The sequence below is a fragment of the Nerophis lumbriciformis genome, linkage group LG23 (assembly GCF_033978685.3).
Source record: "Nerophis lumbriciformis linkage group LG23, RoL_Nlum_v2.1, whole genome shotgun sequence".
NCBI classification, from domain to species: Eukaryota; Metazoa; Chordata; class Actinopteri; order Syngnathiformes; family Syngnathidae; genus Nerophis; species Nerophis lumbriciformis.
The window spans coordinates 31314033-31331660 of record NC_084570.2 but is presented as its reverse complement, the minus strand read 5'-3'; the positions used below and the strand labels follow the sequence as shown (position 1 = coordinate 31331660).

Here is a 17628-nt window from a genome sequence, read left to right as displayed (position 1 = left end):
AACATATGTTGCCATCCAAGCAACGTTACCATGGACGCCCCTGCTTATTTCAGCAAGACAATGCCAAGCCACGTGTTACATCAACTTGGCTTCATAGTAAAAGAGTGCGGGTACTAAACTGGCCTGCCTGTAGTCCAGACCTGTCTCCCATTGAAAATGTGTGGAGCATTATGAAGCCTAAAATACCACAACGGAGACCCCCGGACTGTTGAACAACTTAAGCTGTACATCAAGCAAGAATGGGAAATAATTCCACCTGAGAAGCTTAAAAATGTGTGTATATATATATGTGTATGAATGTATTTTCTATATAAAGGTGACCACAAAAAATGGCATTAATGGCTTTATTTTAACAACAAATCTTAGGATACCTTAAACACACATATATTTATATATATATATATATATATATATATATATATATATATATATATATATATATATATATATATATATGTATATATATATATATTTAGGGTTCCGGGTTCCGAAATGAATCGATGAATCGTTTGTTTTTTGTGATGCCATAGAGTGTGATGATAACCATAGAACTGGAAGTGGGCAATGCAATATTAACTTATATAATAAAATTATTATTATTATTATAATAAAAATATCAAATAATAACTTTTGCACTTTGTTACTGCGGATGTTCTGAACAGGACTGCTGATGAATGTTACATGGTGACGGCAGTTGGAATGATTATCTATTATTTCTACGGAAGAAATATTGTTTTGAAGTCAACTTGGCAAGTGGGAGGAGTTGTGTTGCACTTTTACTGCCTGTGTTTTATTCCTGTCCAAACACGCACCCTGACTGTGACGCCTGCGCTGTTAGTTTTTTACGTCCGACCTTCATTGGTCCAATAGACTTGAAATTTCTCACACAGCTCAACGCTCTCAACAAAACAACCAACGTAACTTAGAGGTGTTTCGTCCAATCACCACATTTGCACACACCTTTTCGGGACTGACAAGCACACCTGGTTGCCGTCAAGCAAAACTTTGGGCAGGTCAGCAACTCTGTCACTGATTATTAGTTTAGTTTATTAGACACAATTACAATGTAACACATCTCATATTTACAGATGTTTTATTACAGCACGTCCGAAAAGGAGTAGGAAAAAGCAGAGCTTATTTAATCCTACCCCTTTTACATTTATCTGTTTCTAACAGAACAGTGAATTAATACACAATAAATAATTAAATATACCATAAGTAAGTAAACATATATTAAATACATAAATTATCATCTCCTTTTTTTAGATATTTATGATCTTATTTGTACTTTGTGAACACTTGTAGTTTGACTAGTCCCTTAAACTGAATCCTATTTGTACTTTGTTTATTAATACATTCCATAATTTAATTCCACACACTGACATGATAAAGGTTTTAGGTGTTGTACGTGCATACAAATGTTTTAAGTTACATTTGTTGAGAATAATTGTTTTACATTCTTGTCTAACAGGTTAAAGTTTGCTTTGTACATCATTTTAGCTGTTTGCTGATGCACCACATCGTTGAATTTCAATAGTTTTGATTCAATAATTAAAGTGTTTGTATTAGGGTTGTTTCGATACCAATATTTTGGTACCGGTACCAAAATTTTCTTTTCGATACCTTTTGGTACTTTTCTAAATAAAGGGGACCACAAAAAATTTCATTATTGGCTTTACTATCACAAAAAATCTTAGGGTACATTAAACATATGTTTTTTTATTGCAATTTAGTCCTTACAAAAATAGTGAAAATACTAGATAACATGTCTTTTAGTAGTAAGTAAACAAACAAAGACTCCTAATTAGTCTGCTGACGTATGCAGTAACATATTGTGTCTTTTATCTACCTATTATTTTGTCAACAATTCGAGGGACAAACTGTAAAAATGTATTATTTATCCACTTGTTCATTTACTGTTAATATCTGCTTATTTTCTGTTTTAACATGTCCTATCTACACTTCTGTTAAAATGTAATAATCACTTATTCTTCTCTTCTTTGATACTTTACATTAGTTTTGGATGATACCACACATTTAGGTATCAATCCGATACCAAGTAGTTACAGATCATACATTGGTCATAATTTAAGTCCTCATGTGTCCAGGGACATATTTCCTGAGTTTATAAACATAATATGAATTTTAAAAACGGAAAAAAGATTTTGTGACAATAAAAAATATTGTTTTAGTCATAGCAGTATTGACTAGATACGCTCTTGTACTTGGTATCATTACAGTGGATGTCAGGTGTAGATCCACCCATGGCATTTGTTTACATTGTGACGCCGGTGAGCTATTGTATCCTCCTACGGTGTGTAGTGAAGCATGTTTAGCTATTCCTCGTCCTCCAGTGATAATGTTACATGAAATAAACTTACTTTATTTGTCGCCATGGAGGCCAGGATTAGTGATTTAGAAGTAGCTAAAACACTGCAGACTGTGGATGGCTCTTAGCCGCTAGCTAGCTAGCCATGTCTTAAAGCACCTCTTCCTGAGGGTGTTTCAGTGTTATAACTTCACCTTTATCTTTACTTTTTACACCAAAATGTGTTCATTCTCCCTTTTCTGTCCATACACTGTGTCTGCTTGTAAGTACTCTGTGTGTGTGCGCTGCCAAACATGCTCCTCTGCTCCCAAAACCAGCAATGTGACGTCATGCCCGGGAACCGGTACTTTTCAAACAGAGTATAGTACCGTTTTTGTTTCATTAGTCCCGCAATACTATACTAGTACCGGTATACCAAGCAACCCTTGTTTGTATGTTCTCTGTATCCAACATTATATATTATTATAACTGATCTTTTTTGTAACACAGTTAATGAATAAAGTGTACTTTTGTCATTATTTCCCATATTTCTGTACAATAACTAAGAATATGAAGTGAGTTTTGTGCAATACATATTTAGCTTTATTCTTCTTTGACGTGTTTCTTGCTACTTTATGTTGTATATTTTTTACATGAGGTTTCCAGATCATTTGATCATCTATTATTACACTCGAAAATGTGTCTAACGATTAAAAAACATTGAAGATATCCTCTTTTTTTTTTAATGTGGTGTAGACCCGTGTTTCTTAACCATAGGGCCCGTTGTTGGGTTGCGAGCGCCCCTTAGAGGGCCGCCAAAAATATGTTTCTCAGCTGTGGTCCGTACTCAGTTGTAATACACATTTCCACCACATGTGGCAGTAATGACAACATCAAACAAACAGAAGAAGTCTGGAGCTAAAGTCATAAAAAAGTTTGTTAAATGTAAAATTGATGACTAAAGTGGTGAAGCTGTATTTTAATTTACACTTTAATTTTATTGATAGTGTAGTTTCTGCGTAATTATTTGAATGTACATTTATTTTTAATCAGTTTTTAAGAGTCCTTTCTTTTGCAGTATATTTAATTAGTATTTGTTTTTGTAATCAGTCTGACCTAAGCCTTGATAATAATCTTTGTGATGAACACATGCTTTCATATCACTTGACCAGAGGTGGGTAGAGTAGCCAGAAATTGTACTCAAGTAAGAGTACTGTTACTTTAGAGATTTATTACTCAAGTAAAAGTAAGGAGTAGTCACCCAAATATTTACTTGAGTAAAAGTAAAAAGTATATTGTGAAAAAACTACTCAAGTACTGAGTAACTGATGAGTAACATACACACACATATCATATACAGTATATATATATATATATATATATATATATATATATATATACATATATATATATATGTATGTGTGGGGAAAAAATCACAAGACTATTTCATCTCTACAGGCCTGTTTCATGAGGGGGGGTACCCCTCAATCATCAGGAGAAAAAATCTCCTGATGATTGAGGGTACCCCCCCTCATGAAACAGGCCTGTAGAGATGAAATAGTCTTGTGATTTTTTTCCCACACATAAATATATTGCGCTCTACTACGGTATCGAGCACTATTTTTTGGATAACCTTATTAAGACATATATATATATATATATATATATATATATATATATATATATATATATATATATATATATATATATATATATATATACAGTACACATTTATATATATATACATATACATATATATATATATATATATATATATATATATACACATATATATATACACAGTATATAATTTATATTTATTTATTTTGCCGTTTTTGTTTACATGTTAAAGGTGTTTTAATGAATATACATGCATGTTTAACACATATAGATTCCTTTCTTTCATGAAGACAAGAATATAAGTTGGTGTATTACCTGATTCTGATGACTTGCATTGATTGTAATCAGACAGTAGTGCTGATAGCGTCCACGTTTTCAAATGGAGGAGAAAAAAAGTTCCTCCTTTCTGTCTAATACCACATGAAAGTGGTTTGTTTTTTGCATCTTATTTGTCCAGCTTCCATATTCGTTTTTATACAGTTTACAAGAAATACATTGGCGGCAAACTCCGTAGCTTGCTAGCTTGTTTGCGCTGGCTTTCGGAGACTCTTGTTTTGAAAGCGCAGGCGCGATGGAGCGGCACTTTTATTGTGAAGACAGGAACTGTGCAGTCAGTCTTTAGGCTTTTGACGGGATGTACGGTTGAAAAGGGTCTTTTTTCCTTCACACTTTTGATTGATTGATTGAAACTTTTATTAGTAGATTGCACAGTGTCACGGCGCGGATTCGAACCCGCATTTCCTCGGCAGCTGGTGCTGCCGGGACCTCTGCTGGCAGCACACTTGGACACGCCCCTGCTCACACTGAGCACAGCACGCCCATGCAGCGACAAGGCTGCAAGCAATTTCGCATCAGCACAACTGGGCCTGATGAGAGGGAGCAACATAAAAGCCAGCGGACCCAAAGGACCTTCGCCAGAACGTAGCTAATCTTCCTGAGTAAGCATCACGTCTGGCACCACTCCCTCGTTCCTTGCTCACCTTCTTTGTGCTCTTCCTCGTTCCCGTGTTTGATGTCCCTTGTGTCTTCCACAGTGTCTTCCCTGTTGCCTGTGATCGTGTCCTGCCTCACGACCTCCACCTGGATCTCTGCTTGCCTCCCTCGACCCTTGACCTCTGCTTGGACTCAGACATCCTTGCCTCTCTCCAGCCCCCGACTGCTTGCCTCCCTGCTGACTGCCTCTTCGCCTTGCCCCTTGGATTTGACGAACGATTCATACAACACGCACCGACAACACCCCCTGGTAAAACTTACATTGTTAACCCTACACATCGTATGCACTCATTCACTTGTGGTAACATACACACCCCACACACTCATCAAGGTTTTCAATAAACCTGATAAACCTCAGTTCTGCCTTGGTGTCGCCTCCTTCCCTTTGCCTGGTGCACAACAGTACGTTCTGGCCAAAAACATGGCGGAACCGGGCGACACCAGCGAGGCCCAGTCCCGATTCCCCAGGACATCCAACCTGTCTATTCTTAGTGCCGTAGTCAATGAGCACCAAGAGTGTTTTTTCGCTCTTGAGGACAATTTGGAGAGAGCTTTCTCCGGACTACACTCTAGGCTGGACTGCCTAATGCCTAGAGTGACTCCCGCTGCAGCAGCCCCGCAGCTTATTTCTCCAACCCGAAGACCTGAAACCTGCAGTCTGGAACGGGAGCCCAAAATTGCCAGTCCTAGACCTTTCGAGGGGGATTTTGAGCTGTGTAGAGGATTTCTTGTTCAGTGCGATCTGATTTTTCAACACCAGCCCTCACGCTATTCCTCTGATGGGGCTAAGATCGCTTTCATTTTTGCCCTGCTCACTGGACCTGCCCTCAAGTGGGCTACGGCTGCCGTGGACAGGACCATGGCATTGAGCTCAGACTACGCTGCCTTCCGTGCTGAATTCCGGGCTGTATTCGACCACCCTAAGGATGGGGGGGGACGCCGCTGGACGCCTTCACTCCATCCAGCAGGGACTTCGCTCTGTGGCAGCCTACACCCTGGAATTCCGGACCCTGGCGGCTGACAGCGGTTGGGACGACAGGGCGCTCCAGAGCGCGTTCCGTCGGGGCCTCTCCGAGGAAATTAAGGACGGCCTATTGAGGGACAGACCCACATTCTGCAGAGACCTCATCAAACTAGCACTAATGTTCGACCAGAGACTGACTGAGCGTGCTGCTGAGCGAGCTCAGCGAGTCGCGAGGAACAGCCCCAGTTCTCAACTCCTACCCACCTTTGAGGCCCCCGCCGTGCCACTACAGTGTACACCCACCGCGTTGACTGCTTCTGAACCCATGCAGTGGGAAAGGACCCGACTGACCGTTGAGGAGAGAGAGAGAAGGCACCGACAGCGTCTCTGTCTTTACTGTGGTCTAGCCGGACATATCCTCCGCTATTGTCGGCGAAACCAAAAGACCAGGCTCACCAGCTGAGGGGATCCTGGTGAGCCATACGTCTTTCCCCCAAGAGAAAGAGAACCCCAATTTCCTGTTGCCCGCTACCCTTGCTTGGGGCTCAAGATCTATTCAAGTAGAGGCATATTTGGACTCAGGAGCCGACGAGAGTCTCATGGACTTCGAGTTCGCCCGACAGATGGGCATCCCCCATCAGGTTTCGCACTGAACCCATTTCCTTGACCATTTCGGGAAATCACGTCGAGACCATCAGTCTTTGGATTCTGGAAGCACCTGTTGCCCCGCTGGTCCTGGGTAGGTCTTGGCTCCGTCAACATGACCCCCACGTTTCTTGGACCTCTGGCAGGATCTTGGCTTGGAGCACACTCTGCCATGCTAATTGTCTCAGGTCAGCTCCCCCTCCAGTCCACCGCCCCAGTACCAGTGCTCCTCAGACGGACCTGTCACTAGTACCAGCCTGCTACCATGACCTAGCGGAGGTCTTCAGTAAGGAGCAAGCACAGGGTCTACCCCCACACAGACCTTACGACTGTGCCATTGAGCTTCTCCCAGAGGCTAAATTACCTTCCAGCCGTCTTTATAACCTGTCACTCCCAGAGAAAGAGGCTATGAAGACCTACATCACGGAGGGCCTGGCTTCAGGGATCATCACACCATCGAAGTCTCCACTGGCAGCGGGATTCTTCTTCGTAACCAAGAAGGACGGTTCACTCAGGCCCTGCATAGACTACCGTCACCTCAACAACATTACTATAAAGAACAAGTACCCACTACCGCTGCTTAACTCATCTTTTGAGCCGTTGGCCCCAGCAACTGTCTTCACTAAATTGGATCTCCGCAACGCCTATCACCTTGTGCGGATTAAAGAGGGAGACGAGTGGAAGACGGCGTTCAACACCCACTTAGGGCACTTCGAGTACCGAGTCATGCCCTTTGGACTCACAAACGCCCCAGCCGTTTTTCAGGCCCTCGTGAATGACATTTTGCGTGACATGCTGGATCTTTTCGTCGTTGTTTACCTTGATGACATTTTGATTTTTTCCCGTAGTATGGCTGAACACCAGCATCATGTTCGACTCGTGCTCCAGAGACTTCTGGAGAACCGCTTGTTCGTCAAAGCCGAGAAGTGCAGCTTTCATACCTCTTCTGTCGAATTCCTTGGTTTTGTGGTCGAGAAGGGGCACATCAGAGCCGACCCCAAGAAGGTGGATGCTGTGGTAGAGTGGCCTCAGCCAACCTCCAGAACTGAGTTGCGGAGGTTTCTCGGCTTCGCTGGGTTCTACCGACGCTTCATCCGGTACTTCAGCCAGATTGCCGCACCACTCCATGCCCTCACTTCACCGAAGGGCTCGTTTGTTTGGTCTCATAAGGCCAACAACGCCTTTGAGGACCTAAAGAGGAGCTTCATCTCCACCCCTGTCCTCGTCCACCCTGACTTGGATGTTGCCTTTCTTGTGGAGGTGGACGCTTCCGACTCCGGGATTGGTGCTATTCTTTCCCAACGGTCAAAGATTGATAATCTGATTCACCCCGTTGCCTTCTTTTCCAGACGTTTGTCCCTGGCAGAGCGGAACTATGACGCCGGGAATAGAGAGTTGTTAGCGGTCCACGAGGCTCTTGCAGAATGGAGACATTGGCTGGAGGGGGCCCGTCACCAGTTCCAGATTCTGACCGACCACAGTAATCTCCTCCACATCCGCTCTGCCAGGAGGCTGAACAATCGACAGGCAAGATGGCAACAATTCTTCTCTCGCTTTGACTATTTGCTATCTTTTAGACCCGGGTCGAAAAACGCTAAGGCGGACGCTCTCTCCAGAGTCTTTATGGAAGAACCTTCCGAGCATTCAGTGGACATTCCCATCCTCCCTCCCTCTCGCATCGTGGGGATGGTTTCGTGGAAAGTGGAGGAACTCGTAAAGTCGGCGCTGCGCTCCAATCCAGGACCTGGGGGTGGACCCCCCAACAGACTTTTTGTCCATCAGGAACAGCGATCCAGAGTCCTGGATTGGGGCCACACTAGTCTGTTCTCGTGCCATCCTGGTTTCCAACGAACCCTGTCTCTACTGCGAAGACGCTTCTGGTGGCCATCCATGGCCAAAGATACACGTGAGTTCATCGCAGCATGTTCTACTTGTGCCCGCAGCAAGGCCTCTCACAGACCTCCGGCTGGTCTCCTCCACCCGCTTCCCATTCCTGCCCGCCCTTGGTCACACATCGCCTTGGATTTCATCACGGGATTTCCTGCCTCCAGAGGTAACACTACTATTCTAACCATTGTGGACCGCTTCTCCAAAGCAGCCCATTTCATCCCGCTGCGCAAACTACCTTCTGCTTCGGAGACGGCTGACCTCCTCACTCTACACGTCATCAAGCTGCATGGTATCCCGGTAGACATCGTCTCTGATCGGGGTCCCCAGTTTTCTTCTCAAGTCTGGAGAGCCTTTTGTAAGGGGATTGGGGCCTCGGTCAGTCTCACTTCGGGATACCACCCCCAGAGCAACGGGCAGGCTGAAAGGGCAAACCAGAGCGTGGAGACCATGCTCCGTTGCGTGGCCAGTAAGAAGCCCACAACCTGGTGCAAGTTCCTCCCTTGGGTGGAGTATTCGTACAACTCCTTGAAGAGCTCCGCTACCGGTATGTCACCATTCGAATGTTCATTGGGCTATCAACCCCCTTGTTTCCCCAGCAAGAACAAGAGATAGCTGTGCCCTCGACTAAGGCCCATATCAGGAAATGTCAGAGGGTGTGGAGAGCAGCTCGAGCAGCCTTGGAGAGAGCTTCGGCTAAAATGTGCCGCAATGCCAACCGTCATCGCGTTCCGGCTCCATCCTATCGCCCGGGACAGCAAGTATTGTTACTGGCTAAGGACCTAAATCTCCAGGTACCATCCAAGAAATTAGCACCACGCTATGTCGGTCCATTTCCCATCATCTCTATCATTAACCCCGTATCTGTCAAACTGGCTCTCCCACCCTCGGTCAAGAGACACTCAGTGGTACATGTGTCCCAGATAAAACCGGTAGCGGAGAGCACTCTGTCCCCTCCTGTCCCTGCCCCCCCTCCCTCTATGTTCCTGGAAAACGGGGACCAGGTTTGGACCGTCAAAGAGGTCCTCAGGGTCCGTCGACAGGGTAGGGGGCTTGTTTATCTAGTCGACTGGGAGGGTTTTGGACCGGAGGACAGATCTTGGGTGCCGGCCTCCTACCTTGCCGACCCCTCTCTTTTAGAGGATTTCAACCGTGCCAATCCTGATGCTCCCCGGCGCTCGTCGGGTGCCTCGCCTAGGTGGGGGGGTACTGTCACGGTGCGGATTCGAAGCCACTTTTCCTCGGCAGCTAGTGCTGCCGGGACCTCTGCTGGCAGCACACTTGGACACGCCCCTGCTCACACTGAGCACAGCACGCCCATGCAGCGACAAGGCTGCAAGCAATTTCGCATCAGCACACCTGGGCCTGATGAGAGGGAGCAACATAAAAGCCAGCGGACCCAAAGGACCTTCGCCAGAACGTAGCCAATCTTCCTGAGTAAGCATCACGTCTGGCACCACTCCCTCGTTCCTTGCTCGCCTTCTTTGTGCTCTTCCTCGTTCCCGTGTTTGATGTCCCTTGTGTCTTCCACAGTGTCTTCCCTGTTGCCTGTGATCGTGTCCTGCCTCACGACCTCCACCTGGATCTCTGCTTGCCTCCCTCGACCCTTGACCTCTGCTTGGACTCGGACATCCTTGCCTCTCTCCAGCCCCCGACTGCTTGCCTCCCTGCTGACTGCCTCTTCGCCTTGCCCCTTGGATTTGACGAACGATTCATACAACACGCACCGACAACACCCCCTGGTAAAACTTACATTGTTAACCCTACACATCGTATGCACTCATTCACTTGTGGTAGCATACACACCCCACACACTCATCAAGGTTTTCAATAAACCTGATAAACCTCAGTTCTGCCTTGGTGTCGCCTCCTTCCCTTTGCCTGGTGCACAACACACAGTACAGTACACATTCCGTACAATTGACCACTAAATGGTAACACCCCAATAAATTTTACAACTTGTTTAAGTCAGGTCATGTGACCGCCTGGCTCTGTTTGATTGGTCCAACGTCACCAGTGACTGCATCTGATTGGTGGAACGGAGTGAACGTCACCAGTGACTGTATTTGTTGAAACGCAGGCACTATGACAGACCAAAACAAACAAAGCTTGCATTAACAGATCGATAAAAATTAGTAGCGAGTAGCGAGCTTAATGTATATAAAAGTAGCGGAGTAAAAGTAGCGTTTCTTCTCTATAAATATACTCAAGTAAAAGTATGTTGCATTAAAACTACTCTTAGAAGTACAATTGATCCCAAAAGTTACTCAAGTAGATGTAACGGAGTAAATGTAGCGCGTTACTACCCACCTCTGCACTTGACAAGGTTTATCCTGTTAAACTGTAAGTAGGTTACATATCATTATTGAATACCTACCTGAGATCGGTAGGTTGTGAGTTCAAAACCCGGCCGAGTCATACCAAAGACTATAACAATGGGACCCATTACCTCCCTGCTTGGCACTCAGCATCAAGGGTTGGAATTGGGGGTTAAATCACCAAAAATGATTCTCGGGCCCGGCCATTGCTGCTGCTCACTGCTCCCCTCACCTCCCAGGGGGTGAACAAGGTGATGGGTCAAATGCAGAGGACAAATTTCACCACACCTAGTGTGTGTGTGACAATCATTGCTAACTAAGTATGCGTTTGCTCCTGTTGCCGTCCATATCTGCATGCTGGGGTCACGACCATGCGCCATAGTGACACTGTGAGTGTTCATACATGCTGTGGTACCATCTTACCATTAACGGTGCAGTTTCGTGTCCAGACCACCTGCCCGTTGGGGAGCGCCGTCTGATTGGGGGGGAAGTTCAGGCGAATATAGAAGGTGGCTTTGGCTCCGACCAGCGTGGGAGCGTCGTTCTTCAGATCGAATGTGACTTCCCCGCCTTAAAAAGAACAAAAATGTGTTAAGTTCTACTCTCAGTAATCATGTGTAGTGGATTTTCTCAACAGGGTAGCAGTCCTCACCCGCCCAGCAGTTCCTAAACCTTGGGTCCCCCTCCTTCCACACGGGGTACATGCGGGAGTTCCATGACTTGTAACGCGTGAACCGACTGCCAGCATCTGAAAAAAAAACAAGAATTTAACGATAACTTGTTGGTCGATGCTTTGGTAAGACTTCCGTAAGTCCGATAAAGACAACTGCTGCTTCGGGACTTTGCACTTTGGGGGGTTTGAGGCGCCGGGAGTCACACGATTCGAAATCCCCCACAATCCTTTTCATGTGACCATCAGCTGAGCTCCACCATCATCAGTAAGCTGCAGGAATGAGGGATCGCACACCCCTGCATACCTGTGTGTGTGTGTGTGTGTGTGTGTGTGTGTGTGTGTGTGTGTGTGTGTGTGTGTGTGTGTGTGTGTGTGTGTGTGTGTGCGTGCGTGCGTGCGTGCGTGCGTCCGTGTGTGTGTGTGAGGGTTATTTACTGGTCCGTTACATTTCCTTTCAAGGAAGAAGCTGAGCTCTACATGGTTCATATTTTCACCGACTTTAGTGTAGGGTTGTCCCGATACCAACATTATGGTACCAAAATGGATTTTGATACTTTTCGATACTTTTCTAAATAAAGGGGACCACAAAAAATGTCATTACTGGCTTTATTTTACCAAAAAATCTTAGGGTACATTAAACATATGTTTATTATTGCAATTTAGTCCTTAAATAAAATAGTGAACATACTAGACAACTTGTCTTTTAGTAGTAAGTAAACAAACAAAGACTCCTAATTAGTCTGCTGACGTATGCAGTAACATATTGTGTCTTTTATCTACCTATTATTTTGTCAACATTATGAGGGACAAACTGTAAAAATTGATTATTAATCTACTTGTTTATTTACTGTTAATATCTGCTTATTTTCCGTTTCAACATGTTCTATCTACACTTCTGTTAAAATGTAATAATCACTTATTCTTCTCTTGTTTGATACTTTACATTAGTTTTGGATGATACCACACATTTAGGTATCGATCCGATACCAAGTAGTTACAGGATCATACATTGGTCATATTCAAAGTCCTCATGTGTCCAGGGACATATCTAGTTTATAAACATAATATGCCCTCCATCCATTTTCTACCGCTTATTCCCTATGAATTTTTAAAAAAGGAAAACATTATTTTGTGACGATAAAAAATATTGATGTAATCATAGTAGTATCGAGTAGATACACTCTTGTACTTGGTATTATTACAGTGGATGTTAGGTGTAGATCCACCCATGGCATTTGTTTACATTGTGACGCTAGTGACCCAACGTATCCTCCTACGGTGTGTAGTGAAGCATATTTAGCTATTCCTTGTCCTCCAGTGATAATGATAGTTGTAAGAAACGTACTTTATTTGTCGACATGGAGGCCAGGATTAGTGATTTAGAAGTAGCTAAAACACTGCAGACTGTGGCTGTATGTTAGCCGCTAACTAGCTAGCCATGTCTTAAAGCAGTGGTCCCCAACCTTTTTTTAACTGCGGACCGGTCAACGCAATCATGCGTGCTTACGGACTGTATCTTCGCAGACTGTATTGATCTATATTGATATACAGTGGGGCAAAAAAGTATTTAGTCAGCCACCGATTGTGCAAGTTCTCCCACTTAAAATGATGACAGAGGTCTGTAATTTTCATCATAGGTACACTTCAACTGTGAGAGACAGAATGTGAAAGAAAATCCAGGAATTCACATTGTAGGAATTTTAAAGAATTTATTTGTAAATTATGGTGGAAAATAAGTATTTGGTCACTTCAAACAAGGAAGATCTCTGGCTCTCACAGACCTGTAATTTCTTCTTTAAGAAGCTCTTCTGTCTTCCACTCGTTACCTGTATTAATGGCACCTATTTGAACTCGTTATCTGTATAAAAGACACCTGTCCACAGCCTCAAACAGTCAGACTCCAAACTCCACTATGGCCAAGACCAAAGAGCTGTCGAAGGACACCAGGAGAAGAATTGTAGACCTGCACCAGACTGTGAAGAGTGAATTTACAATAGGCAAGCAGCTTGGTGTGAAAAAATCAACTGTGGGAGCAATTATCAGAAAATGGAAGACATACAAGACCACTGATAATCTCCCTCGATCTGGGGCTCCACGCAAGATCTCATCCCGTGGGGTCAAAATGATCATGAGAACGGTGAGCAAAAATCCCTGAACCACACGGGGGGACCTGGTGAATGACCTGCAGAGAGCTGGGACCAAAGTAACAAAGGTTACCATCAGTAACACACTACGCCGACAGGGAATCAAATCCTGCAGTGCCAGACGTGTCCCCCTGCTTAAGCCAGTGCATGTCCAGGCCCGTCTGAAGTTCGCCAGAGAGCACATGGATGATACAGCAGAGGATTGGGAGAATGTCATGTGGTCAGATAAAACCAAAATAGAACTTTTTGGTATAAACTCAACTCGTCGTGTTTGGAGGAAGAAGAATACTGAGTTGCATCCCAAGAACACCATACCTACTGTGAAGCATGGCGGTGGAAACATCATGCTTTGGGGCTGTTTTTCTGCTAAGGGGACAGGCCGACTGATCCGTGTTAAGGAAAGAATGAATGGGGCCATGTATCGTTTGATTTTGAGCCAAAACCTCCTTCCATCAGTGAGAGCTTTGAAGATGAAACATGGCTGGGTCTTCCAGCATGACAATGATCCCAAACACACCGCCCGGGCAACGAAGGAGTGGCTCCGTAAGAAGCATTTGAAAGTCCTGCAGTGGCCTAGCCAGTCTCCAGACCTCAATCCCATAGAAAATCTGTGGAGGGAGTTGAAAGTCCGTGTTGCTCGGCGACAGCCCCAAAACATCACTGCTCTTGAGAAGATCTGCATGGAGGAACGGGCCAAAATACCAGCTACTGTGTGTGCAAACCTGGTAAAGACCTATAGTAATCGTTTGACCTCTGTTATTGCCAACAAAGGTTATATTACAAAGTTTTGAGTTTAATTTTTGTTATTGACCAAATACTTATTTTCCACCATAATTTACAAATAAATTCTTTAAAAATCCTACAATGTGAATTCCTGGATTTTGTTTTCACATTCTGTCTCTCACAGTTTAAGTGTACCTATGATGAAAATTACAGACCTCTGTCATCATTTTAAGTGGGAGAACTTGCACAATCGGTGGCTGACTAAATACTTTTTTGCCCCACTGTATAATGTAGGAACCAGAAATATTAATAACAGAAAGAAACAACCCTTTTGTGCGAATGAGTGTGAATGAGTGTGGGGTGGAAGGTTTTTTGGGCTGGTGCACTAATTGTAAGTGTATCTTGTGTTTTTTATGTTGATTTAATTAAAATAATAATAATAATAATAATTGTTTTTATTTTTTTATTTCTTGTGCGGCCCGGTACCAATCGATCCACGGACCGGTACCGGGCCACGGCCCGGTGGTTGGGGACCACTGTCTTAAAGCACCTCTTCCTGAGGGTGTTTCAGTGTTATAACTTCACCTTTATCTCTACTTTTTACACCAAAATGCGTCCATTCTCCCTTTTCTGTCCACCGTGTCTGCTTGTAAGTACTCCGTGTGTGTGCGCTGCCGAACATGCTCATCTGCTCCTATAACCAGCAATGTCATGACGTGACGACGGCGTGCCGTCATGCCCTTTAAAAAAACTGGGAATCGGTACTTTTTAGAGGCGGTATAGTACCGAACATGATTAATTTGTATCGTGGTACTATACTAGTACCGGTATACCGTACAAACCTACTTCAGTGACATCGAGGGGAAATAATTGTCTTTTTGAACAGGATGTTCAAGCACAACAGAATATGTCAAAACTAGATTTTAGTTCCTGCATGGACTTTACTTGATGAAACATCTTATATGAAGATTTGTATATCCAGAAATTAGCAGGACTTTTACGATGAAAATAAGTATTTGATTGTGAAAACAAGCCTTATTCAATAAATGAAATAAAGCATCATCAAAATGTTGTGGAATCTTTAAACAAGCTTTTTAATGTGAGAAGATTTTAGTTATTTTCTCTATTTTAACATGTTTAAACTCGAATAGAAAAAAACCCAAATAAAACTGGAGACATTTCTAAAACTATTTTCTAAAATCTTGGCAAGTGGCAAATAATTTGCAGTGTGAAAAGTGTCAAATTCTCTATGCTAGAAGTTAGAATATGAAAATAAGAGCATGAAGTAAAGACACATAGGTGAAGAATCGTTGAACATTCTTCATGACCAACTTTCTTGTGTGAGTCTATCTCTTTAAAGTGGCAAATAATTTGCAGTGTGAAAAGTTTAAAATTCTCTAAGTTAATAGTTATAATATGGAAATAAGAGCATTTAAAAAACGACAAATAGTTCTCAAAGGTGAAAAAATAGGTTAATAGTTGTCAAAAGTAGGTAAATTTCTAGAACAATTTTTTTTAAATCTTGGCAAGTGGCAAATAATTTGCAGTGTGAAAAGTGTCAAATTCTCTATGTTAGAAGTTAGAATATGAAAATAAGAGCATGAAATAAAGACAAATAGTTCTCAAAGGTCAGGACTTTTAAGATGAAAATAAATATTTGATTGTAAAAACGATTTGCACTTCTGAAATAAAGCATCATCAAAATGTTGCAGAATCTTTAAACACGATTTTTAATGTTAAAACAAACCAAAACATCTTATTTGAATAGTTATTTTCTCAATTTTAACTTGTTTGAACTCGAATACAAAAATAACCAAATAATTCATGTCAAATATAGTCAGTGACTAAAAATAAGTAAATAGTTCTAAAAACTAGGGACATTTGTAGAACTATTTTCTAAAATCTTGGCAAGTGGCAAATAATTTGCAGTGTGAAAAGTGTCAAATTCTCTATGCTAGAAGTTAGAATATGAAAATAAGAGCATGAAATAAAGACAAATAGGTGAAGAATCGTTGAAAATTCTTCATGACCAACTTTCTTGTGTGAGTCTATCTCTTTAAAGTGGCAAATAATTTGCAGTGTGAAAAGTGTAAAATTCTCTAAGTTAATTGTTAGAATATGGAAATAAGAGCATTAAAAAAAGACAAATAGTTCTCAAAGGTGAAAAATTAAGTTAACAGTTGTCAAAACTAGGTACATTTCTAGAAAAAAATGTTTTAAATCTTGGCAAGTGGCAAATAATTTGCAGTGTGAAAAGTGTAAAATTCTCTATGTTAGAAGTTAGAATATGAAAATAGAGCATGAAATAAAGACAAATAGGTGAAGAATGATTGAACATTCTTCATGACCAACTTTCTTGTTTGAGTCTTTCTCTTTAAAGCGTGAAATGTTCCATTTCCCAGCCATCCCTGGGGCTAAGGAGCGTGAAGTCCCACAGAAAACTGAATGAGGGACTTCACAACTAAGTGCCATAAGCTGACAGGATGCAGAAGAAGAAAGTAGAAGAAGGACAAACTATTTGACCAACTCACTTTGTGCGCTCGCAAACGTCAAGGTCTGCAGAACCAACAGAACCAGCAGAGTCTTCATCCTGTCCTTGGTCTTGGTCTTGGTCTTGCGTCTCAGGTCTCTCCAACCTCTCCGGCCGCTCTTAAGCCCCAAACAAAGTACCAGAGAGACTTTGGAGAAGTTTCCTTGGCCTCTTTAAGGAGCTCCTGGACTGGATTTTACATAACACTTATTGTCCTCCTGATGACATCACTGACAGGCTCCGCCCCTTTTTGCTGATGAACCTAGGTCAACTTTTTTGTTGCACATAAATTCATCCTCATTGGGTTTTTTTGTGTTGAATTTGGACTCATTGATTATTAATTAGTACACACCAGCACTTCTTCACCTTTTTGACACAACTTTGCCACTACAGGAGAGGCCCGGGGCCCTTGGTTTTATTCATTCACACATATGCTTTTCTACACCAAAATTCATCTATTTATTAATATTATTCTTCTCCAGATTTTGGTGCGCTCTACCTTCCACATTTTTCACCTGATTCAAACCGTTCCAACTTCAAACTGTTCAACCTATTCGCGAATCGCAGGCTTTCCCATGTCAAATTCCAAAGGTTCCCAGATTTCCCAGAATTCCAGGTTTTCCAGGACATTTTTCCCATTCAAAATGAATTGGCCATTTTTCAAACTTATACCATTTCCACATTTTTCAACCGATCCAAACCATTCTACCGTCAACACATTCCACTTATCCTGGACATTCAAACTATAATTTTTTCAAGTTCAAAAAAATTCCAGGAATTCCCGTTTTTTCAAACCCTTTTTTCGCGCTTTTTTATGTTGACT

At 42.7% G+C, this 17628-nt stretch overlaps 1 protein-coding gene across 2 annotated transcripts in view; it reads right to left on the bottom strand.

The window, feature by feature from the left end:
• The window catches only part of pmela (premelanosome protein a), a 41731-nt gene extending 24760 nt beyond the window's left edge, over positions 1–16971 (bottom strand). For both annotated transcript variants that reach the window (XM_061984750.1, XM_061984752.1), the window contains exons 1-3: positions 16807–16971; positions 11388–11483; positions 11159–11305 (exon numbers count right to left, since the gene is read on the bottom strand). In XM_061984750.1, the coding sequence (XP_061840734.1) occupies positions 11159–11305; positions 11388–11483; positions 16807–16864 (301 nt within the window). In that variant the 5' untranslated portion in view covers positions 16865–16971. The remainder of the gene's footprint in view (positions 1–11158; positions 11306–11387; positions 11484–16806) is intronic.
• Positions 16972–17628: the final 657 nt, after the last annotated feature.